At 35.2% G+C, this 25,168-nt stretch overlaps 1 protein-coding gene and 1 long non-coding RNA gene across 2 annotated transcripts; one reads left to right on the top strand and one right to left on the bottom strand.

The window, feature by feature from the left end:
- The first annotated feature begins 1,878 nt into the window (after positions 1–1,878).
- Positions 1,879–2,836, top strand: LOC118752989. The gene is made up of 3 exons (XM_036487866.1): positions 1,879–2,314; positions 2,384–2,694; positions 2,762–2,836. The coding sequence occupies exons 1-3, from the start codon at positions 1,879–1,881 to the stop codon at positions 2,834–2,836; spliced, it is 822 nt and encodes a 273-aa protein (XP_036343759.1).
- A 20,347-nt stretch (positions 2,837–23,183) lies between these two features.
- Positions 23,184–24,118, bottom strand: LOC118751685. The gene is made up of 3 exons (XR_004994578.1): positions 23,887–24,118; positions 23,728–23,831; positions 23,184–23,663 (listed from the first exon to the last, which is right to left on the bottom strand). It is a non-coding gene; the product is annotated as an uncharacterized LOC118751685 (long non-coding RNA).
- Positions 24,119–25,168: the final 1,050 nt, after the last annotated feature.

The raw sequence follows: 25,168 nt of genomic DNA, 5'->3' as shown, positions 1-25,168 counted from the left end.
AAAGCAAATTTTGTTTAAGAGAAAATGTGATATTTTATATTTCTCCCCCATATGGGAATTTATTTCTTCCCGTTTTTCTTCTCATTCTACTGAGCTAAGGCAGTATCAAATCGAGCTGTCACAACTGATAGATACCACCTTATTATTGCATCATGTGCAAATCGTGCTATATAAGCACATGTTATACGACAATTCGGTCATTAATCCATTTTTGGTGAAGGGGAAACATCACGGTGAGTGCAGTGCTTGGAAAAGACAATTGGCCGGTACCCGCAACTTGCCGAAGCGCCACCTTATCTCAGTGTAGTGGACAAGACAATTGGCCGGATGCATTAGATTTGACTGGTGTTTCTAGTGCATTTTGGACAAGATAATTGGCCGGCGATATCGTATCGGTGTTGCCACCTTCACCACAATATGGAAATATTCCTTTCGTTCCAGGATTTTCTTCACGTAACTTCATTTTAAAACTATACTGAGAGCTTCTGGAACCAACTATTAATGTTCGACTGACGGCGTTAAATCATTATTTCGTTTTATCTGTGCTTTGTTACTGCTTTTACTAAATAAATCCGTAAAATCCAACCAGAAATCGGTTTAATCATTTCTACACTGGCGTCCTACTTAGTGGCCGAATTAATACGCGATCTTTAAATAGTGCATGCAACCAGTGGGACGAAGTTCTTGACTAGGAGGGATGTCGACAATAACAACAGAACAATTTGAGCGATTGATGCAGGCGGTGACGACAGTCAACATTCGAATTGGGTCGTTTAGCAACTGAACTGCACGCTACAGCGGGGAACGTAATACGTAGAAGGTGGAAGAATTTATCGCGGCGGTGTCAACGTTTAAAGTGGTGGAGAAGATTAGCGATGTGGATGCCATCGATGGTATGCCAATGCTGCTGGAAGGTGATGCCTCTGAATGGTGGCGGGGTGTGAAGACAAATGCGGCAACCTTTTGTGATGTGGTACGAATGCTGCGGGAGGCTTTCTCGCCTCCAAGGCCTGCATGGCGCATTTATGCAGACATCTGCAAGGGAAAGTAGCAAAAACATGAAGCGACTGGCAATTTTATTCGCAAGAAGAGAGCACTCTCGTTCAGCTGGCCAGTCCACCAAAAGAAAGCTAGCAGATCGACATACTGGTTGGCATGCTGCATGTACAAGTGCGTGACAAAGTGGCGCGTCATAATATTGCCACATTTGATTACCTTCTGCGAGATGCTCGGGAAGCGGAGTATGCTTTAAGCGAGCGTAGCGTAACAGTGAACACGAAAGCGGAGTCGATTAGTGGTCTAGCACGTTGTGCATTCTGTAAAAAGGGCCACTCGGCGGAGTATTGCTACAAGCGCATTAAAGAGGAAACGCAAAGACAAAATGCTGCTGCGGCTGCTGAGGCTGTTGCTCAAGCAACGCAAGCTAAACCAAAGCTTGCCTGTTACGGCTGTAATGCGCCCGGTTATGTCCGCGCGAATTGTCCATCGTGCCGTGTGAAAAGCAAGCCTGAAGCAACCGTTGTTAATTTTAACACAATCTCGTCCAACAATATGGGGAGTAATATACCGATTGCGAACGTCCAGCTGTTTGGAGCTCCTGGCCAAGGTTTTTTGGACACGGGTGCGCACACGAGTGTTGCTACTAGCGCGAATTTGAAGCGAATTATGGACTTTCACGGCTGTAAGTATAAAACAGTCAAGTGCGAAATTTCGCTGGCAGACGGAACCACATCTTCGCAAGAGTGTCTGTCGACTGTCTGAAAAATATTATTTGGAGGAAGATGTTTAAACATTCGTTTCATAATACTACCGGAGGCTACCAACAATCGCACATTGCTGGGTACAGACTTTTTGGAGGAGGTTGGAGTCGTGCTAAATATGGGTCAAAAGTTTTGGTATTATGAAAACTGCCCTAACGTTCATTTTGACTTCGCCGAAGCACTGCTGCTAAGCCACAATGTAATAGATAGCGTCAAGGTGTGCAAACGTAGCCCGTTCGATGTTATGCAGAGCGAATCGAAGCGATACCATAGCGAAGTGTACATGTCGGATTTCGAAAGTTATGGACCAGAGCTGGAAGATGGCGACTATTCGCCGCACTCCATCCAAGCGATCTTCAAAGATGCGTTGCAACCAGACGAAACAACCCCTGACCGTACGACCACGCGAGAACTATTTACAGGCGTAGTGTACGGAGGGAACACCAGCGATGACGGATTCACCCCGTTAAACTCGTTGGACCTGAAAATCTTAAAGACTACAGATGCAGCGAGTTTGTTAGAAGAAGAAAAGCTGGAACTAGACCGCCTCCTATGTAAGTATGAAGAAGTGTTTGGTGAAATATCGGAGGCAACGCCATTTGCTGAACATCGTATTAATACAGGTGACCATGAGCCAATTACCTCTCCACCATACCGGTTGTCGTTTCCAAAAACGCTCGAACTTAAGGCGGAGATTGACAAGATGTTGACGATGAGAGTGGTGGAAGATTGCGAGTCGGTGTGGACTTCACCGGTTGTTATGGTGCCGAAACGAGACGGTGGTGTGCGTATCTGTGCGGATTACCGGAAGTTGAACGCTATCACTGAACACGATAGATATCCATTGCCCAGAATGGATGACTTGCTACAGGCTGCGAAAAGTACGCGTTATATGACGACATTAGACCTGCAGCGTGGCTACCACCAAGTAAAGGTAAAGCTGCCAATGACCTCGATAAAACTTGCATAATAACTCCATTTGGACTCTTTTGCTTTACTAGAATGCCTTTTGGATTGCGAAATGCGCCTGCGACGTTCCAGCGACTCATGGACCGGCTGAAGTATTCTATGCCTGAGGTTCAAGTATGGGCGTATTTGGAAGACCTCATTGTGTATTCTGCCTCATTCCAAGAGCATTTAAACCATCTAAACACTATTTTCCAAAAATTGAATAAATTTAAACTGCGTGTCAATAGCACTAAATGTCGTTTCTGTTGCTCGGAAGTCAGGTATCTTGGGAGAGGGGAATGAAGAGCATCCCGTCGAATATGCAAGCCGTTTGTTGACAAGGGCAGAGCGGAATTATTCCACTACGGAGCGCGAGGCCCTCGCTATAGTCTGGGCTTGTGCCAAATACCGTGGTTACATTGAAGGTGCTGAGGCGGTACTGGCAACGGATCACCAAACGTTAAAGTGGCTCTTGGGTATGAAATCGCCATCTGGACGGTTGGCAAGATGGGCTTTGCAGATCCAGCAGTACAACTTTAAAATAGAGTATACTCCTGGAAGATCGAACGCCGTTGCAGATATGTTATCGCGACCACCCTGCGATGAAGGTGAAAAGTTTGAACCAGTATGATTGCCTTTCAAATAGACTTTCCACATAAGAACGCTTCTGATATGCGGAGTGAACAGCTTGAAGACCCCTACCTAAAGAACATCATAGCTTCGCTGGAGGCTGGTGATGAGAATGTTAGCCGTTGGGTTGATCGCGGGTGCATTGTTAATGACGGAAGTTTGTATTGCTATGCCAATGATGATAGGGAAGATGCGCAATATGTTGCGCCCAAGCGGGAGCGTTCCCAAATCCTAAAGTTCTATAATGATGATTGCACAGCTGGACATTACGGAGCAGAGAAACCATCGCAAGAATAGCGTCGAGATATTTCTGGCCAGGCATGCGAGCTGATGTCATGAAGCATGTGAAATCATGCATTGAGTGTCAACGCTTCAAAGCTGCAAACATGAAACCGTATGGTATGTTACAAACAGCGAGTAGCAAGCATCAATTTGAAATTCTAGCGGTGGACCTGTTCGGTCCATTACCACCAACCGAGGAGGGCTACCAGTGGATCCTGATTGCAGAGGATGTAGCCACGCGATGGGTCGAAATATTCCCATTGACGGAAGCCACCGCTGTAAACTGTAGTAGAATTCTGATGGAAGAAGTGTTTCTCCGCTATGGTACACCACGAAGCTTGAAGACAGACAATGAAGTGCAATTTGTGTCTGCCATAATGCAGCAAGTGACACATCACTTCGGTATTCAGCAGCGCCTTACCCCCATATATCACCCCGAGGCTAACCCAGTTGAACGTAAAAACCGGGATCTAAAGGCCCAATTGGCAATACTTGTACAAACGCATCACAACACATGGGTTGCTAATCTGCCAGCGGTTCGTTTTGCAATGAACACTGCGAAGTGCAGAAGCACCGGCTATAGTGCTGCCTTTCCAACATTTGGAAGAGAACTCCGCACTATGGATGATATAGATCATGACGTCCGACCCATACTTACACAAGATAACTTTATTCCACAAATCTCGCCGTACTAAGAAAGCTTGACGAAGGTTTTAAAAAATGCCCGCGAAACCGAGCAAAAGGTTCAAGACCGAAATAAAGCTCGACAAGATCAGCACAGACGACCACAACCAGATTTTAATGTTGGTACCGAGGTTATGGTAACAACACATGTACTTAGAAATTTGTCCCTAAAAGGGATGACCCGTATGTCATCACTAAGAAGGTTGGTTCAACAACGTTTGAGGTAGCGTCGCGAGATAATCTCAACATGCCACTGGGAACGTACCACGTGTCTGCATTGACCGAATATAAGGGTACGAATGACGACGCTGTCGCAGCCCCAATTTATCCTCTAAGGAAGCGAGGAAGACCCAAGAAGCGCTAAGTGTTAGCGTGTTACCGGGGCGGCGTCCACACGCCAATGGGGGAGACTGTAGCAGCCCTAGTATTTAATTAGTATAGCAACACCTATGTTTGTGGTTTTTGCTTATAGCGCCATCTGTATCTAAAGTTATTTCTCTGCCATTTTTGTATTTCTGTCAAAAGTAGCGTGTTGGTTTCAGAAGCACAGTATGGGCAGAGAACGTTTAAAACAGAGAAGCAGCAACACGCTACTCGTTGGTATTTTGTAATAGATCAGAAATCGGCTAGAAGCTCACCACGTTAAATTTTTAACATCGATAGCTCTAGAAGCTCACCATTTTTTAACAGCGTGAGCGCAGAGCGGCACAAAATAACAGAATTCGAATAAATTAGCAATTGTGAAATGTTATTTTTGTGCCCGTTTATATCTATCAACAAAAATGACTTTTGATAGTTATTTTAATGCCCCTTTCATTGAATTAAATCTAAAACATTAATTAGTTATTACAAACAATTTCTGGATAAATTTTGGGAAAACGTTATTTTCATAAAAATTCCAATTAACTAATATAAATTTGCGAAAATTTTGTAAACCATATTTTCGTCAACAATTAGTAAATTCTTCATTGAAAAAATTTTAAACACGCTAAAAGGCAAGCGCATAAAAATGTTTGTAAATACATATACATACCTATGTAGATGCATTTATACATATGTATGCACTTATGCAAATAAACAAATGCTGCGCGCGGTTAAAATTGTTTCGTTATTTTTTTGTATAAAAATATGGTTCATGCTTTAATCAAAACCACAAAGTCAAACTTTATACAAAACTTAGAAAAATTCAACAAATTTTCGTCTAAATTTTGAACTTTTTAATCTGAGTTTTTAGAATGATGGATCTGTAGAAAAGCAAGTGCAAGTTTTAAGCGGCTAAAAAATCGCGTAGATTTTTAATGATTTTTTATTGCGGACGGCTTGTACTTTTTACCATATACATAAAAGCGAATTTCTGTAGAATAAAATGCGCAAGACCGTTTGCAAACAAAATAAAAAAATAAACACTATATTTTATAAATTACACCTGTTATACCTATGCATAAAACCGCAAAATACGTCGGAAAAAATTCATTAAAAATTAAAGCGATCTTTTATCCGCTTAAAACTTTCACTTGTTTCACTAAAATTACATACATAACCAATTATCTGCGTACCCAAAACTTTCTAAAAATTTAGATTAAAAAGTAGAAAATTTAGATGAAAATTTGTTTAATTTTTCTACGTTCTGTATAAATTTTTAAAGTTTGACTTATGTGGTTTCGATTAAAGCATGAACCATATTTTTATAAAAAAATAACAAAAAAATTTTTACTTGAAAAACATTGTAAATATTATACAAAAAAGAACCATGCAATCACTTTTGATTGCCCGTGTATGTACGTATGTGTGTCTAACAAATTATGGCTAGTTATCAAAATACCGATATTAACTAACAAACTTAATATTATATAGTACAAATGTGTTTGTAAAATTAATTTCATTAAAATTATTTCTGCAATCAAATTTTCTATTCATGCAAAAAGCCAAACGCATAAATTTGTACGTACATATATGTATACACATGCCTTTGTTAATATGTAGATATGTAATGTATGTATGTAACATATATATGTACATACAAATGTACGATTGGTCGGCTTTCGTCTTCCCCTCGCCGCTCCCATTAACACACAAATTATTCAATTTCTGCGAATCGGCACCAGATTGGCACGTGCGCGAAACCATTAACCCCATGTTTGCGAAATATTTAGATTTTCGCATAAGTTTGCATTTAATAAAGCAATACTCGTACATTTTGTATGGTGAATAATATTAATTAATTTAAAATTCTGCATGTAACCATGTTCTCGACGATACATGTAACTTTCATAAAGATTAAACATAAAAATTGTGCTTCATTAACAGTTGCAACCAGCTGAAACCAAAAAAACTATGTCCGCTGAATGGGTTAAAGACCAACTGGAATTGACATTTTTTACACGCATACATGCATACATTCATATACACATGTACAGTGGAGTAGCACTAGGTTGAACATTGCATTGCTTGTACTTTGATGTGTTTGAATCTTTTATGGTACTGAAGATTTGCTTAGGGATGAAAAATATTAAAAATCGTTCGTGCATATATGTAAATATATTTTTATAAACGCTTGGAAGTATAGAAATTTTTAATATTAAAAAATAAATAAAATAATTTTTTTGTATATATATAAATTTTGTTCAAGGCACATTGACCCACCTGTACAAAGATTGTGGCGCGGCATGGACAAAAATTTTACAATTTCGGACCGAAAAATATGAAAACGAGCTAAGTTGCCACGTTACATCTGTGCACTTCCGATAAAACCACATATGTTTGTGATTTTACAAGTTTTGATTTTATTAAAAAAAAATTAATGTATTTTGCTGCAGAAAACATACACTTTTATTTAATGTTTATTAAAATGACACTTTAAAATACTAGTTAATGATTGAAATATTGGTATGGAACAGAGAAATAGAGTGTTTTGTCAAAAATTACCAAAAATTGCCAAGATTCGAGATAACTTATTTTACTGGTTATAGACCTGATAATCAACGGAATACCTCAAACAGCGGGTGAGTGTTTGCCTGAACTCTTTTCGAAGATTTGCAGTGCGGCTCAGCATAAACCTCCACCTTTGCGTGATGCTTTTCGGCTGCGGAATGCAAAAACTAATGGACAAAAAAATAGTAGTGTTTGTCCAATTGTTGTTAAGCTGTTCTCTGCGCCTGATCGTAATCAGCTCTTAAAATCGGTTGCTGTGTTCTGCAAGAGTAGAAAGAGATCTCTTGCGCTCTCTGACATTGAGTTGCCGGGTTACGGTTCTGTCTTTGTGCATGAAAGTCTACCAAAAAAACCGCGTGAAGTGATGACATTTGCCTCTGAGCTCAGGCGGAAGAAGCAGTTAGCGTCGGCGTTCTCCTTACGCGGGAAAGTTTTTGTGAGGCTTAAGGCAGGTGAAGAGGCTAAATTGGTGAGCAGCAAAGCTGAAGTGAATGCTCTTATCGGCAGTAGAGCGCAGAAATAGTAGCACTAAGTTTATATATGTTTGTCTGGAAATTTGTTCTTTATGCTATATTTAAGTTATTGGAGTCATTTAGTTATGTATTTTTTTCTTTCTCTTTGCGGCCAATTCTCTTAAGTAGTTATTTGTTTACCTTTTTGTTTCTATGTCTCAGGCTATTTTTCTTGACTTATTGTTATTTTCATTTGTTCTCATTTTTCCTTTTTTTCTTGTTTAATTTAACATATTGCAATCACATCTTTTACATGCATCTGTGTTTCTGTTATGTTTTTCATGTGTTTAATGCCATTTTTAGTTGTTCCTTCAACTGCTCAGTGTGATGGATTTAAAGCCCTCTAGGAAATCCGCCTTCAGCATTAATGAAAACCAAAAGGTATTATTAGGTATTTTGTGCAAGCAATATAAAGGTCTTAAAGTAGTGCATTTTAATGCGCGGAGCCTGAACAGCGAAAAACTGGATTATGTTAGGGATATATTTAGTGAATCGGATATAGATGTCATTTGCGTCTCAGAAACTTGGTTTAATACTAATGTTTCTGATTTTTACTATAGTATACCAAACTACAGTCTTACTCGTGTTGATCGAACAACAAAAAAGGGGGGAGGGGTTGCAATCTATTGTAAATCCACCCTGAAAATCAGTGTTTTAGCAACATCAAAAAACACTGATACAGAATTCATTATTGCCGAAATTTCAGACAATGTAACAAAAATACTAGTGTCCTGTGTATACAACCCTCATAGATGTTGCATGTTAGATTCGTTTTTTGTTGAGGTGTCTTTGTTTATTATTGAGTATGAGCGTTTTGTTATATGTGGTGACTTCAATGTCAATTTGCTTATGAATGACTCATATGCCAATAAACTACTGGATCATGTATCTGCTGCAGGTCTTGCTGTAGTTAACAAATTCATACCAACAAGATTTGCGCACAATTCATGTCCTAGTTTGTTAGACCTCATTATCACGTCAAGCCTCGACCATATTCTTAAATTTGACCAAATAAGTTTTATCTCCGACCACGACCTAATATTTTGTGCACTAGATGTAACGTTTAATTGTCCTGCTGTGTTACTTCTATGTATCGTGATTTTAAGTCTGTAAATGTTAATGACCTGACTGATGATCTGTTAAATGTTGACTGGGATGCATGTTGGTTTGTTGAGTCGGTAGATACCAAACTTGACTTTTTAAGTAAAACTATGTCTGAATTATTTGATGTCCATGTTCCTCTTCGTACTGTTCGCGTTTTGAATAGCTCTTGTCCGTGGTATAATAGTAATGTCAGATCTGCTATAAAAGCTCGTAATAGATTATATGCGAAATGGAAAAGAACCAACACGGACTTCGCTTGGTTGCAATACAAACTTGCCCGAAATAAAGCTACCACCATTGCAAGACAAGCGAAACGGTTGTATTGTAACTCCAAGTTGAACCCATCACTACCATCAAAAGACTTATGGCGCAATTTGGAAAACCTTAATGTGCATGGAAAACATAAAACTGAGTGTAAAATTGACCCTAACATTCTAAATGATTATTTTACTGGTGCCTGCAAAAGCGGCGACAGTTCTCTAACTCAAAACTTCAATAGCCATTTTGCACTGAGAGAAAAGTTTCAATTTAATGGAGTTACAGAAGCAGAAGTTATGAAGGCAATTATGAGCGTCAAGTCTAATGCTATTGGTGAGGATGGTATATCCTTGAAGTTTGTGAAACTTGTGCTGCCATTCATTCTAGGAACTCTCACACATATAATCAATCACTGCTTCACAACTTCGTGTTTTCCAACGGAGTGGAAAAAAGCTGTGATTATTCCTGTCGCTAAAAAGAATACCGCCTCTGAACCTAGTGACTACAGGCCAATAAGCATTTTGCCAGTATTCTCAAAAGTGTATGAGTCTTTGATGGCAGAGCAAATTTTATCATTCGTTCAAGAAAATAATCTTTTATCTCCGTTGCAGTCAGGATTTAGACCAAAGCATAGCTGCTCTACAGCTATGTTAAAAATACTTGACGACATAAGAATACAGTTTGACAAAGGTGACTTAACTCTTCTCTGCCTTCTTGATTTTACTAAGGCGTTTGATTTAGTAAATCATGACCTGCTTTGTACAAAGCTTAAATATTACTTTGGATTCTCCGATAGCTCTGTTAAACTTATGACCAGCTACCTTGAGGGAAGAAGTCAAAAGGTGATGTGCAAATCTGCGTCATCAAAATCCTGTATTGTTGCCTCCGGTGTGTCGCAAGGCTCCGTGCTTGGTCCCCTTTTGTTTAGTCTTTTTGTCAATGATGTATTTTCTGTTTGTCAGTATGTTAATGTCCATGCCTATGCTGACGACATTCAATTGTATTTGTCTAGCCGTGTCGGTCTTGTTGAAGATTTGTGTTATAAAATAAATAGTGACTTGTCTGCAATATCGCAATGGTCCCGTGATAATTGTCTTTGCGTAAATGCTGCGAAGTCATATGTGTTACCCATTAGTAACAATGTTGTACATGTTGAGGATATTCCAAAAATGTTTGTTGGTAATAGTGTCCTTACGTTTACTGACAAAGTTAGAAACTTAGGCTTCGTTGTTAACTCTATGTTGAGCTGCTCTGACCATATTAATAAAGTTGTTAGTAATGTGTATTTTGTTCTACGTAGATTGAGAATGTCAGCTTCGTTCACGCCTTTAGAGACTAGGAGAAAACTAGCAATTCAACTCATTGTACCACACATTACGTACTCTGAGCTTGTGTATAGTAAACTTGATTCTACTTCATATCACAAAATTGATGTTGCGTTCAATAATGTTACGCGTTACGTTTATGGCCTCAAAAGATATGACCACATCTCTTTCTGGAAAAACAAAATTCTTGGATGCAGCATTTTTGAATATCTTTCGGCCAGAAACTGTATATATATTTACAAGCTCATACAATTCAAAGCACCGAAATATCTTCACGAGAAGTTAGAATTACCTAAGTCTTGTAGGCATCAAAATCTGATTATCCCTAAATTTTCCTATTTGCCCTCATCTCGGCTATTTTTTTGTTAATGCTGTGAGGCTGTGGAATTCCATATACTATCAAAGCTGCGTTGAATAGGAGCAACTATAAGAAAGTAATACACAAGTATTTCACCTCTGTGTGATAAATGCGATTGCAATTTAACAGTTCTCTTTTCTCTATTTATTTCTCCATCTTTTTGTTTTTTTTTTTTTGCTTTGTGTTTTTCTTTTTGGGTTTCCCAACTGCAATGAGTGACTATTAAATGACTACTATTTAATCTTACTTTTATTTAATTGTTATTTTTTATTTTATTTTTTAATTTAATTTTTAATTTTAATAATTTAATTTTAATGTTTACGTTAGTTTTAAGATAAGTCTGTATCAGACGATTTTGCGGTTTAATTTTGTAATTGAAAGCTGTTGATGTACTACAAAAGACTGAGTCTTACAGGTACAACCTCATTTCTTAAATAAATAAATAAATAAATAAATAAATAAATAAATAGAGAAATAGTTGCCACTTTTCACTTGGCTGGCCGAGATTTCTTCATTTTAAGATTTTAGAATTTTTGTGTCGGATTGACAAAGTTGCGCTTGTTGGTGATGAATTTGCGGGGAGATGTGCTGCGGTTGTTTTTATGAATGAATTTACTTGGCCCTGAGAAATATGCAAATGCGTTTATGAATGAAATAGTTATTGTTGTATTTGAGTATACGTGTAATTATGTGCATATATATGTATGTATGCTGCCGTGATTTGTACATATATGTACATTTATATGCATGTTCGTAGTTTTTTTTGGCAGTAATATGCACATACATATATATGCATGCAAAAACGTTATCAATTAATGGAGCATGTACATACGTATGCGGAGAAAATGCATTTTCATTTGACTCCAAAACTATTGGGGCATATTAGTAGACGAAATAAAGTCGACTCTTAAGTTAAAGTTTGTCAGCCCCAAATAAGAAGAAAGTTAGTATGTATGTACATACATATATGTAATATTATGTGCATGTGCAAGAACGTTATCAATAAATGATTTTGGAGTATGTGTATTGGGTACATATGTACATATGTAAGTATGTACATACATATATACATTCAGATGCGATCAACTAATTAGCAACGAAATTCAATATGATATTGTTTGCAAATTATGTTTATTTATTTTTAATGATTTTAATTTAAAATATAATTCAATCTGTAACAAGAACCACAATAATACAAGTTTAAAAGCTTGCACAAATTGCAAAAAACCGAATCAAACTTCAAGAAATGGTCATCCAAATTTTTAATTAGAATATTTAAAAAAATTTCGGGTATGCAGTATTGTAGTCCATTCAATATATATACTATAAGAAAGTGCAAGTTTCAAGTTGTTAAAAATTACCATTGATTTTATAGATTTTTTTTTGTGGGGGTGTTGCTGTTTTTTTTTCATACAAAAAAAATTGTGATTATGTGTTATATGGAAGAAAATGCGAACACCCTCCACAAAAAAAAATTCTAAAAATGCAACGCTAATTTTTAATGACTAGAAACTTGCACTTTAGTGTACTTCATTGAATGGGCTGCAAAGCTGCATACCCGAAAATTTTCTAAATTTCAAAATAAAAAAATTGAAATCTTGATAACAATTTTTTTTGAAGTTTGATTAATTTTTATGCAATTTGTGCAAGCTTTTAAACTTTTATTATTGTGGTTTCTGTTATAGATTGAATAATGGTTTAAAGGAAATTATAAAAACAAATAAATAAACATAATTTGCAAACAATATCATTTTGAATTTCGTTGCTAATTAGTTGATCGCATCTGTGTGTACTAAAATGCCTAATAGGAAGTTAGTTGCAGCTTTTTCACAGATACCTATTCCACTGAAAATGATGTGAAAAAGCTGTAACTAACTTTAGTGTCAACTTTATTTTGACCATGAATAAGCCCCATTATTTACATGTAATACGAGTATTGCAGTGAAAAATCATCATTCAACACATTTCAATACTTTCACTTAAATTTATTTGAACAAATCGAGTAAAAGGTCTGAGATTTTAAGAAAAGGTATTTGCTTAGGTTATATGCATATGGCATATTTTCTCGAAATAACTGTTCATAAAACTCAAACATAACTTTTCGAGAAAAACCACTTTGCTAACAAGTGCAATTGCTGCTTTTGTACGTTTTTGTCAATGTGTCCATCTTTAAAGTGAGTTTGGGAAAAAACTAAGGCACCTAGAAAACTGGGGTTTGTTGCATTGAAAATAGCGCAGCAACTACAATAAGAATTGTTAAAAAAAAAAAAACGATTTTTGGGACCCAAATGCCGACGGCAAATCACCAATGAGTTTGCATATTTGCATAGCTTTCACATATTTATTAGATAACAAATCTACGTTTTGGAGTTAAAGCATTCCCTGGCATATGTTTTAGTAAATTAATTTTCATTAATTTAACCAAGAATTTTAATCTTTTTTTTTATTAAATCAATGCCGCGAAAAAGAAAATCCAAACCAAAATACTTAACATTGATACAAATTAACAAAATTGTATCTCCGCTCAGCTCTGTTAACTTGCCGCTCAGATCTGTTAATTTTCCGCTCTCAATTTTCGATTCGAGTGGTGAGCTTCCAGAGCGATTTTGGTAGTGTTTGACAATTCACACGGTATTCGTAATTGCTGCTTCTCTGTTTTAAACGTTCTCTGGTATGGGCCTGTGCCAAATGATAGAAAAGAGAAAACTTTGACGGATCAAAGTAAAAATCTGACATTTCTCGTGGTGAATAAGAACGTCAGAATTTTACCTAGCTCATGGGGCTAGGTAAAATTTTGACAGTTTATAACCATGTATACACATAATATTGCTTGGCGGTAATAAGAAGTGAACATGAAAATGAAAGCTGGAACAGCATAAAAAAAGCGTACGTTACTTGCAAATTATAAAATAAATATAAATTTTAAGAATTTCAGCAACACACAAAAATAAAGCTTTCGCACGAGCGTTTGTTTGGGTTTTCAACTGTCAAAATTTAACTCTGCATTTGGCACAGCAAAATTCAATTTATTTGTACACCATAGCAAATTTTTCCACCCCGTCTCACCACGGAGAAAAAAGTTACCGATGGGCACAGGCCCTATACAAGGCACATAAATACAGGTAGAAGCCAAAATGACGTTGCTCTCATGAGAACCAAACCTTTAAACTTCAACTTGATTTTATTTTATTTCGTTACGCTTTGAATGTCATATCGTTGTTTTTTTTTTTTAATGTTCGTTAATAAGAAATTTTAATTTGCATTTGAATTTTTGTAGTGTTGTGCGGTTTATACTTAGTGTATGTGTTAAAAATGCAACACCTGAAGCGTTGTTTTTTATGTGGTGTTAAATATAAGGCAGATACCACTAATTTTTTAACGTGCCTCAATGTCCTTCACATAAGGAACGTTGCGAAAGCAGCTGTCGGCAGAGCTGCAGTGAAATGCCTTGCTGTGCGTTAAACATTTTAAAGAAGTAGATTCCACAAATACACCGGGAGGTACAGGAAAGGCACAAGTGCTGTTCCTATGACCCTTATGCCGAAAAGTCCCTACAACAACACTGCAACTCATATAACAAAAACAGAAAACAACATACACGTTTTATCAAATTTTAACTAAAGAAAATAAATAAATAAGAATAAACTTCAAATATACTTAAAAACGTCAACCAGTGAAATGTATTTTTTATTTTTCCTTACACACGCTCATTTTTATTTTTACTCTCCCGAAAACTTTGACTTTTGTAGGTTTGACGTCAAATTGGCTTCTACCTGTTTTATTGTACCATGGGCCCTATATACAGTAATAAACCTTTTCGCAGTTTTTCACCATTTGGTCCCCGAGGAGTACTTTTGGGTTGTGTGCAGCGTGTTCGTTTTGCGTGCACGGCAACACTTACTGTGGAGAATTTCGCCTCACGATTAGAAAAAGTACATTTCGAGGATAAAATATACACAATTATGTGTTATTTAAGAACAAAATGTAGGTTAAGTATAATATTCATCTTTAATGAATGCTGATATTCATGCGTAATGAAGAATAATATCATATACCCTTTCATACCAGAATAATTTTGTATACAACTCTGAATCAACAAAATTCATGATCCTTCTCATTGTCAACCCTGATCAGTTTTTACCCCCGAGGAGTACTCAAAAAGGTTTATTACTGTATATACTGTGTTCAGAAGTTCAAGTGCAAATCGTGCTCATGGTGTAGTGAACTGAAGGTGGCGCATTCCCGAAACCGCTACTTTGGTTTTGCCCATGATTCAATAATACAAGGTTCGATAAACTGACAGTTGTCTCTCTCGCAGCGCTCCCTTAGCAGTGGGACCGTGTTGCTTCTTTGCAAATTTACATGGAAACAGTGTAGCTTTCGCGTGAAATAAAAGTATAAGCTTTTGTGCAATATGTTTATTTGTATATGCATATGAAGCATATTTAACTGATGAAAACCTAAGCATTGGATGTTTACATCAATCTCATAGTAGTCTTATTTTAATTTTGAGTCATTTTGCAGTTTTTATACGGCTAAATAGCGTATAAATTACGTAATTCAAGTAGATATATCAATATTACGTTCAACATTTCGTTTAAAATGCCAGATTTCCTGCAAATACATAAGAATTTACGAAAGGAATTTCACAACTAATTGCCTACTTTGCGTACTTTTCTACTACCATTTTCAAAACAAGGGATTGCATTCTTGCCCTTTCTCTGTCCTTCGTAAATGCAACCTTTTGTAAGGGAGTGTCAAACCGCAGCTGTCAATAATTATCTAACCTTGTATTATTGAATCATGGGTTTTGCCCACTTTGGTTTTGCCGACTTTGACGTTTATGGCAATACGTAAACAAACTTTTTGTTTAGAAACAAGTGCAATCGATTGCAAACGTATTGTGTACTTTCAAGTGAAAATCGAAGTAATTCGTGCGTTCTAAAGTAAAAAGCGTTTTATATTAATAAAAACTTTATAAAAATGTCGTGTTGTGTGTTGAATTGCAGCAGCCGTAGGGGTAAAGCCCCCAAATGCAGTTTTTTTCACTTTTTTATTATCACTTTTTCGGCACCTGCAATACAAACACAAAAATTCTAAATAGTTAATTAATAAGACCAATTCTTTTGAACACATTTCAAGAGTGGTTGTATATTTTTTGTTAACGTTGTGCTTAATTTGCTATATTCAAAGATGGCTTGAGTAATTGGTGAGTCGTGAAGAAAACACGTTTTCTCACTGCAAATTCACACCTGTCAACTCATTGTTCTTCGCCATATTCTTTCTTTACCCATTGCCACAAATGTCATTCTGCGGGAATGCGCAATCTTGTATTCTATCGTTCTTGGGCAAAACCAAAGTAGCGGTACCACTGACGGCACCACCTTTGTTCGCTGCACCGTGATTACTGGAGCCCTGTGTCAGTGTTGCCGCGAATCTTTTTAGCGGTAGCCAAATTCCGTTAAAAAAGGGCTAAAAAAAGAGCTTAAAAAAAGTCGTTGTGGCTAAAAATGGTAGCTCAATTTTTTACTTACATATGCATATACACGCAAACATTTTCAATAAGTAATGGTATAGAAAAACAATGAAGTCTGGAAAAAAAAGCTAATATTTTATCCAACCAAGAACCTTTTTTTATAAAAGGGGAAACATACGACACCAGCTTTCTGGCTCCATCAAGTGATTGTACCATCAGGCTCGAAGCATATAACTTACCAGCATGCTGGTACAATATTTATTTCTTTACAAATGAGGTCGAGAAAAGATCGAAATGATTAGAGCCGAAATTTCATATTTTTTCTACCATTTTGTTAAACATTGTTTTTTTTTAATTCACAACTGCAATATCGTGAACTTAATCTTCCACAAACACGGCTTTGACCCATATAGGGCAAGAAATTTCCGCCAAAATACTTTTTACTTAGAAAATTGACCTAATTTCACCACTCACGACAGCAGCATGCTGGTACAATCATACAATTTTCAAATAGTTTTTGAAGTCGCACCAGCAGCTGGTACACTCACACCACAAGAACATACATATAAGTTACGTACGACAACAAAATTAGCCAACACCGGCCAACAATCAAAATGAAGAGAGTAAGCGAAAATTCTCTCCCAAAGAGAAGAAAAAGCAAAATAGTAAACGAACAGGAAATTAGCCATCACTTGCAAAAACCGGAAGAAGAAGACACAACAGCTGACTTTGTTTATGTTTTATTTGTAAACAAACTGAAATTAATGTTGCCTCCATGGAGAAAAAAGGAAAGTGAACGTTCAATGTTCGCCAGGAACATTTCTAGAAGTAAAAACTAGTTGGCGTTATCATAAAGTCACATAGCAGGCAGCCAGAAAGCATATAAATACCAAAATTCGAAAAATGCAATTTTGTTTGTTTAAAAAAATTATAACCATATGTATTTGTCAATGTTATTGTGGCTTTTTAACATTTTATTTTTAATATTTTTATTGAGCTTTGTACCACGATTGTTTATTAGGAAAAATTGAAAAAGCAACAAAGTCTAAGCGGTAGAAGTTATGGCACTATTTCGGAGATCACCACATCTCCTCATCAGACTTCTTTTTTCTAGACTTCAAATTTTCCTAATAAACAATCGTGATACAAAGCTCAATAAAAATAATAAAAATTTTAACCATATGTTTTGTGATCATATGTTTTCGTGTTGGATAATTTTTGCTGAGTAAAATTTTGCCAGTACAAAATGAACGCTCCTCTTGCAACAAAATGAACGCTAGCTCTCTCAATTTTTGTGTGTTGGATAATTTCTTGTCGTTATCGAACGCCATCCATTCAAAATTTGGAAAAAATTTGGACTTGTCGAACGCAACTATAGTAAAAAGTAAACGAACAGGAAATTAGCCATTACTTGCAAAAACCGGAAGAAGAAGACACACCAGCTGACTTTGTTTATGTTTTATTTGTAAACAAACTGAAATTTATGTTGCCTCCATAGAGAAAAAAGGAAAGTGAACGTTCAATGTTCGCCAGGAACATTTCTAGAAGTAAAAACTGGTTCGCGCTATCATAAAGTTACATAGCAGGCATCCAAAAAGCATATAAATACCAAAACTCGGAAAATGCAATTTTGTTTATTTACAAAAATTGCAACCATATGTTTTGTGATCATATGTTTTCGTGTTGGATAATTTTTGCTGACTAAAATTTTGCCAGTACAAAATGGACGCTTCTCTTGCATCAAAATGAGCGCTTGCTCTCTCAATTTTTGTATGTTGGATAATTTTTTGTCGTTATCGAACGCCATCCAGTAAAAATTTGGAAAACTATTACAAATTTTTGACTTGTCGAACGCACCTTATATTAAGGGCCGTAAACTTATCTACTTTAAACTATAGTAGTATAAAAACGTAAGGAACATACAATACATATATGTATATATATCAGTAATTTTTAGTTTAAAAATTCATCTCTTACATAAATGAACAAAAAATTTGAGATCAAATTAAGCATATGGGCAAATCTAAAAAACAGGTAACCTTTGTGTTGTTTAGGTTATTTTCACTATTGTAAACTAAATCAAGCTGGTTACTTTTGGATATAATTCATTGACGTATACTTGACGCCTCAGAAAAAATATGGATCAATTTGCTGCTATAGGTGTTTAAATTAAAAAAAAAAAATAATGAAAACAGGTGAATTTTTTATGTAATTTTGAAGAGCTTCACAATTAATTATGTCATAACTTTTGAAGCACGCCATATTCTGATTTGAAATTAAATGGGCATTTAGCACTTATGTGTACACTTCATATGTAGTAGGTGAGAAAAGTGTGCAGTAAAAAATAACGAAATGGCAAGTAACTCAAAGTCTGTAACTCCACATTTCACAATTTTCAAAATTTTCGGTTTATCGCGTATAGGTTTTGAAGCATTTAAATTTAAGCTCTTTTTAAGTATGTATTGTATTCTGCAAACAATTACGAATAATTTGATACCTTAGCAAGAGGTGTACTTTCAGAATAAACTAGCTTTTAAAGATAAAATATTCTGCGATCTTGAGCGTAATTTTTATTTCAAAAACACTTAATTGAAGGCGCATTTGGAAAATACGTCGAAACGATCTAAATCTTTCTATAACTGCTAGTCCTTATAAAATTACATATACCTGTAAAGTGCTTTAAAAAAATTTTCTCTAGAAGTATGTAAAAACCCTGATTTACTACTTTTAATGATGCTCTTTCTTTTAGTCAGAATATTTCGAGAGTGGTATCAAAGCAACTTTTTTCGACAAATATTCGGATAGTTGCTCTTACTTAATTGAAGCCCTTTTAAATTCAATGGCGTCCTCAGTTTTTTATTTTGAAAGTGTACCTATATTTTAGATTTGCCCATATACAAGTTTTTCATGCCAAGTATGAATAAATTCTAAAAAGGGCTAGGGGCAATTTTAAATTTATGTGGCCAAAAAGAGTATGTGGTAGCAAAATCTATCCTGCCAGCCAAAAGTAGTGAAAAGTCTGGTGAAATCTGGCGGGTTTCATTCACTTCAAAACTGGTGAAAACTCTGGTGAGTTTTGTATGGGCGGTGCAAATTTTCACCAGTTCCCCCCTGTACGTGTGAGGCTTGCATCACTGTCGCACTCATTCAGATCCTTCGTAAGGAAAACATATAGCTGCACTTGTCTAGCATTGCCCACTTCAGCTAGCACAGGGTTGCATGTTCTTCACAGCAAATTCAAAAAAACCTTAAAATCTTTAAATAAAAAATCTTAAAATTTTTTATTTTTTTTTGTAAAATTTATTTTTCAAAATGCATTGTTAACCTAATATACATATTTAGTAATCAATATAATGAATAAAAATTACAATTAACATTAATAATAAAGATATTTTTACATACATATGTGGTAGCCTAATTGCTTCCCAATAGACATTGGGCTCGGTTAACAATTCGAAAATGATTGGAAAACTAATCTTTTTTTCAAGTCTCACCTTCGATAATGAATGTGGAAATAGGTTACTATTCGATTCGAGAACTAGGCTATTCTCCAGCAAAACGGAATCTTCGTTATCCAATGTATTTTACCTTCATTATGAATTCGAAATCCAGCCCATTATCGAAGGGAAATTTTAATGAGAGAGAGTGATTGTCTTATATTGATCCTTTGAGATCCTTGAGAATGAGCTGGATTTCGAATTCATAACGAAGGTAAAATACGTTGGATAACGAAGGTTCCGTTTTGCTGGAGAACGGCCTAGTTCTCGAATCGAATACTAACATATTTCCACATTCATTATCGGAGGTTGGACTAGAAAAAAGAGATTCGTTTTCCAATCATTTACCAATTTGTAACCAAGCCTAATAAATATTGGTTATACATTTTTGTTTTTGAAAAAAGGAAAGTATATTTGATTAACGTTTAAGTATAGTTACTTTTTTTTAGAACATTTTGTAATTTTTTTATTAGAATAAAGTATACTTAATTAAAAAACAAATTAATTAAATTAAGAGATCATCCTCAGGATGTTATTTAAGTACATAAAAGAAAAATACTTATTCTAACTATTAGCTATCTAGTTTTATTATTTTCTTGATAAAGCGTCTTTTTTTTATACGGGTTTGGGCTTGCTGGAAAAAATGTAATTGAAATCCGCTCGAACTCTGCGTCAACATTCATTTGTTGTTGTTGAGGTTGCATTAGCATGCTTACAATTTCACTGCATTCACGTCTAATTTTTTTTTGAAAATTTTCATTTTATATAAAGTATATTATTATCTAAATTGCTAGTTACCAATTTTTATTTTCCCGAAAACAAACGCGCGACCCGCTTTAGTTGAAAAAATGAAACTTTATAATAAACATAAAATTCCCAAAAGCATTAAAATACGCAACTTTCTCTCTTGTTACTATGGTTCTTATTTTATTTTCGAACCAATTTCGAGTGTATTTCTATGAACGTTGGAAATTTAACGTTGGTTATGAGTTCGTTCTCAGTTTGATATGCATATTGGATATCGAAGGTCATTATCGAACGTTCGCCACAATGTTTATTGGGTTATTATTACTACTACTCCTTTGCATATAGCTGTTTTCAAAAGTTGCAAAATTTCTATAAAATAGGTAATCGATTCTAACAATATTACAATCAAAAGAAAAGTAATCGATTTACCTTTCTTTTAATATATATTAACAGTTCCAAATCATTTGTAATGGTTCACAAAATATCAGTTTCGTTACAACTTTGCAAAGTTTGACGACTTTTTCACTTCTTACATATAGATGTTATCAAAAGTTGCAAAATTTCTATAAAATAGTTAATAAATTTTAACAATATTACAATCAAAAGAAATGTAATCAATTTACCTTTCTTTTAATATATATTATATTAACAGTTGCAAATCATTTGTAATGGTTCACAACAAATTGGTTTCGTTAAAACTTGGCAAAATTTGACGACTTTTTCACTTCTTACATATAGATGTTTTCGAAAGTTGCAAAATTTCTATAAAATAGTTAATCAATTTTAACAATATTACAATCAAAAGAAAGGTAATCGATTTACCTTTTAATATACAGCGTGGCGACGAATAACTGTTACCCAGGTTTTTTTGAGAAATAGAAGAGTCCTTTATAGATTTTGCGAAAAAAGTATGTTATTGTTAATTTTCCACAGATTTTACTTTAGTTGTATTAATTAGTTTTTAAATTTTAATCCTTATTTACATTTGCCAGCAGTGTAAACTTTGAGAGAAAAGTTCATTTGGCACGCAGGTCCTCGTCAGTTAATTTGTTCCATATCTTCTGTAACCATAGGCTAATTTTCTCCATTTTGAGTCCCTTATATTCCCTCTTCTGTCCAAAATAAGGCCTCATACTCAAAAATCTAATAGACTCGGGACTGGTGACTAGGACGGCCATTCATTCGACCAACCTTATACAGTTTTTTTTCTTTTTTGTACTTTTTTTATACAAAGCCTAAGAAAAAATACACCTGAAAAAGACTTGCGTGCCAAATGAACTTTTCTCTCAAAGTTTGCACTGCTGGCAAATGTAGATAAGGATTAAAATTTAAAAACTAACTAATACAGCTAAAGTAAAATCTGTGGAAAATTAACAATAAAATACTTTTTTCGCAAAATTTATAAAGGACCCTTTTATTTCTCAAAAAAAACTGGGTAACAGTTATTCGTCGCCACGCTGTATATTAACAGTTACAAATCATTTATACTGGTTCACAAAAATCAGTTTCAATACAAGTTTGCAAAATTTGATTGCGTTTTTTCGACTTATATATAGACGTTTTCAAAAGTTGCAAATAAAAAAGTTAAGCGATTTTAACAATATTATAATAAATATAAAAGAAAGGTAATCGATTTATTATTTGTTGTGGCCCCGATAGTATTTGCACTTCTTGTATCGAAATCACGTCTGCTTGTTGCTTTGTTTGCAATTTTTATGAAGATTGTTTTATAATTTAATGTGCTTGCTCTTGTTGCTGCATTTGTACTTCCTCCAAGCAATGCTCCTGCGACAGTGACCTTTTTGCTGCTGCTCTTGTTTGCTTTGTTGATTAATATTTTCGCTAAATTCCGTTCGTTTCTGAAGTGTGTTCATTCGATTTTTGACTTTGACTATCTGTAGGTGCTAGCGGCCAGTTGCATAAATTACTTATATCCATGGAGGTGCTCGAGAATAACACATTGACATCATGTGTAACCAAATTTTCGGAATTCGATAGTGGCGCTTGTAGCGTTATGTCTTGTGACTGGCATGAAGCAGCAGAAGAGTCTAAAACAACTATCTCATCTGGTGCTTGCACTCATTCGCAATTTTCCTCATCCTCAGCTAGATTAAATTGCAATTTGTTGAGAGGCACAAGTTTTTCTTGTTTGATGATTTCGCATGGCAGAAAAGTAGTAGCGGATAGAGAAATGAATAAGTGAAACTGGATTTTCGTATGTTAAACTTACAAATATGAATTTGAAACTTACGATTTTCAAAGTTTACTGGCTCGTTGCGGGTAGTTGCTTGCAATCCGAAATTTAAATGTTCTCCAAGAAGTCTCTCTGAAAAAAATTTAAAAAAAGTTAAGGTAAAAAAAATTACATAACATAGGAGAGCCTAACATAACGTAACATAGTATAGCAAAGCACAACATAACGTAACATACCATAAGAGAACATACATAATAGATCATAACATAACTTGTTATGAAATAGAATAAAATAAGTATCAATCGCCCCTAAAATCATTTTGAGTAAAATAAAATAAAAAACGAATAAAACTTATTAAAACTCTATCCCTCTCTCCACTTACGTGAGGTTTGAATTCCTGTCGCAAAAGTTCTAGGCATCTTGCAATCCGAAGCCACAGCTAGTTCATCACCTCTGCTTACAACTTCGGTAGTTTCCTGTACCTGCTCTACGGCGTGCAACCCAACTGATTTTTCAAAAATAGAACTTTCATTATTTTCTGGCGGCGTGCTTTGCTCGTTCGTTATGCATCTCATTACTTTAGTTAAAATATACCAGTACTGCGATAGTAGTCCCAAATGACTATATGGTCATAATTTGTTGTCGAAATTAAATTTCGCCAATGGATTAATTTCGGTGAAATATACTGTAAACCGATTTGAGGCAGTGCAACGTCCTTTGATTTATGGTACTGAAAGACATCTGATAGACGCATATAAAGATTAATGGGCCATACTTGGGGGGATTTTATTGTGTGCTCATAGCACCGCTTTAATATTTCTACATCTTCATAAATCTCTGCTGCTTCGTATATACGCGTATATTATTTGAACTCTGGGAAAGACATATTTAGAATACTGGCAATTACCCTGCGTTTTGACCCCTGTGATAGTGTAGGAGATAAGGAAGCGTACATTACTGAAATAAAGTTACATCTTACAGAATTATTACTCATTTATTTTATAATGGACACTTTTCTTACATTTTCAACTGTTGCAAAATACAGATCTATTGCTTGCTGTACGCGTGCTTGCTGCGCACTATTCATATTCTGACCTAAAACTCCCTGTGCTCCGTCAATGTTAACTACAAAGATTTTAGTTATTGCAGAAATTATTAAATATTCAAACCATTATCATACATTTTTAGCATCAGTAACGCATGGCTGTGCGGTCGTGGCGCCATTGGTCATTACAATATTTTGGTCTGAGACTGTTTCTGCTACCAATGCCGCTATTGCAGTTTCTGTTCTTGCACTCTTTTACAACGCAACTTCTTTCCTGCTTAATGACTTCAATTTCTTCAATCGATATTGCTTGGTGCTTGGTCATGATGGGCAAGCCGGCAACCTTATTGATCTCTAAAATTCCTGAATTTTTTTTATTCCATTTTGTTACGTATGTACATATCGTCGCCTCAGAAAACGGATGACGAATGTGCAAAATCACGATTTTGGGATTTTGATGCAGATTTACTAAGTTGGACATGCTCTTTCGATTTCTGCAATCCATTTTTTTATATCTCCATTAGTTTTTGAGATATTTCGTGCGCATTTTGTCGTATGTTACATAATATTAATGATTGGGTATGCCTTTTGTTGTATGTGCTGAAAATGCGTCACATACGACAAATTCCCATACAAACGTACCTTTTTTTTAATCATAAACCGTTTGTCGTATGTGGCACATACGACAAATTCCCATACAAATGTAATCCTTTTTTAATCATAAAACATTTGTCGTATGTATCGCAAAACTTTGAACTTACGACAATTGGATGGTCCTCTACTATAACGATACAATTAAAATTGAAAATTAAACTAAGTAACTAATTTTAAATTTTTAAATTTTAGCTTGCACTGAGTCTCCAATGAAATGAAAGAGATAAAAATGTACAAAAGACTGAATTTAAGTATTGTTTTTTGTTTTTATATAAAGAAAACGTATGTTCGTAACATATTTACAGCATAAGAGATGTACAGATTTTTTTTATTAAATACATGATTATGTTTTTGTTATGTTTTTTCTAATAAGTAATCATTATTTAATAAATATGCCTGTTTTTTTCATCAAATTATACCATCGTCGTTGAAATAGATACTTTACTATTGTCGTATGTTCTGTGGACAAAACAAAGTGGTGAGTAAACGCTACTTACGACAAATGTATACGGAATGAAAAGTAAATTTTCTCATTAACGTTAAGAGATATTAAATATAAAAATATGGGAAATCAAAACTAATAACACCAACTACGTCTCCTTCAAAAGTTACAAAAATCTACCGTACAGTTTCGGATTAATTCGACCTTAAACTTCAAAGTCAATTTTCTCAAAACCGTGTTTTGTAACATTCGACATCCGTTTTCTGAGACGACGATATATACATACGTCCCTTTTGTAAGGCGAAAGCGACAGTAGTTTCG

The sequence above is a fragment of the Rhagoletis pomonella genome, unplaced genomic scaffold (assembly GCF_013731165.1).
Source record: "Rhagoletis pomonella isolate Grant_MI unplaced genomic scaffold, Rhpom_1.0 Rhpom_scaffold_00001, whole genome shotgun sequence".
NCBI lineage: Eukaryota > Metazoa > Arthropoda > Insecta > Diptera > Tephritidae > Rhagoletis > Rhagoletis pomonella.
The sequence above is the reverse complement of the archived record's forward strand: the minus strand, read 5'-3'. Positions and strand labels throughout refer to the sequence as shown.

What these genes read in the sequence shown, in the direction of transcription:
- LOC118752989 (XM_036487866.1), top strand. Translation starts at nt 1,879, where the DNA reads ATGGGTCAAAAGTTTTGGTATTATGAAAACTGCCCTAACGTTCATTTT. An exon ending in GGAACTAGACCGCCTCCTAT is followed by an intron (nt 2,315 to 2,383) that starts GTAAGTATGAAG and finishes GTATTAATACAG; the next exon opens with GTGACCATGAGCCAATTACC. An exon ending in GTGGCTACCACCAAGTAAAG is followed by an intron (nt 2,695 to 2,761) that starts GTAAAGCTGCCA and finishes TTGCTTTACTAG; the next exon opens with AATGCCTTTTGGATTGCGAA.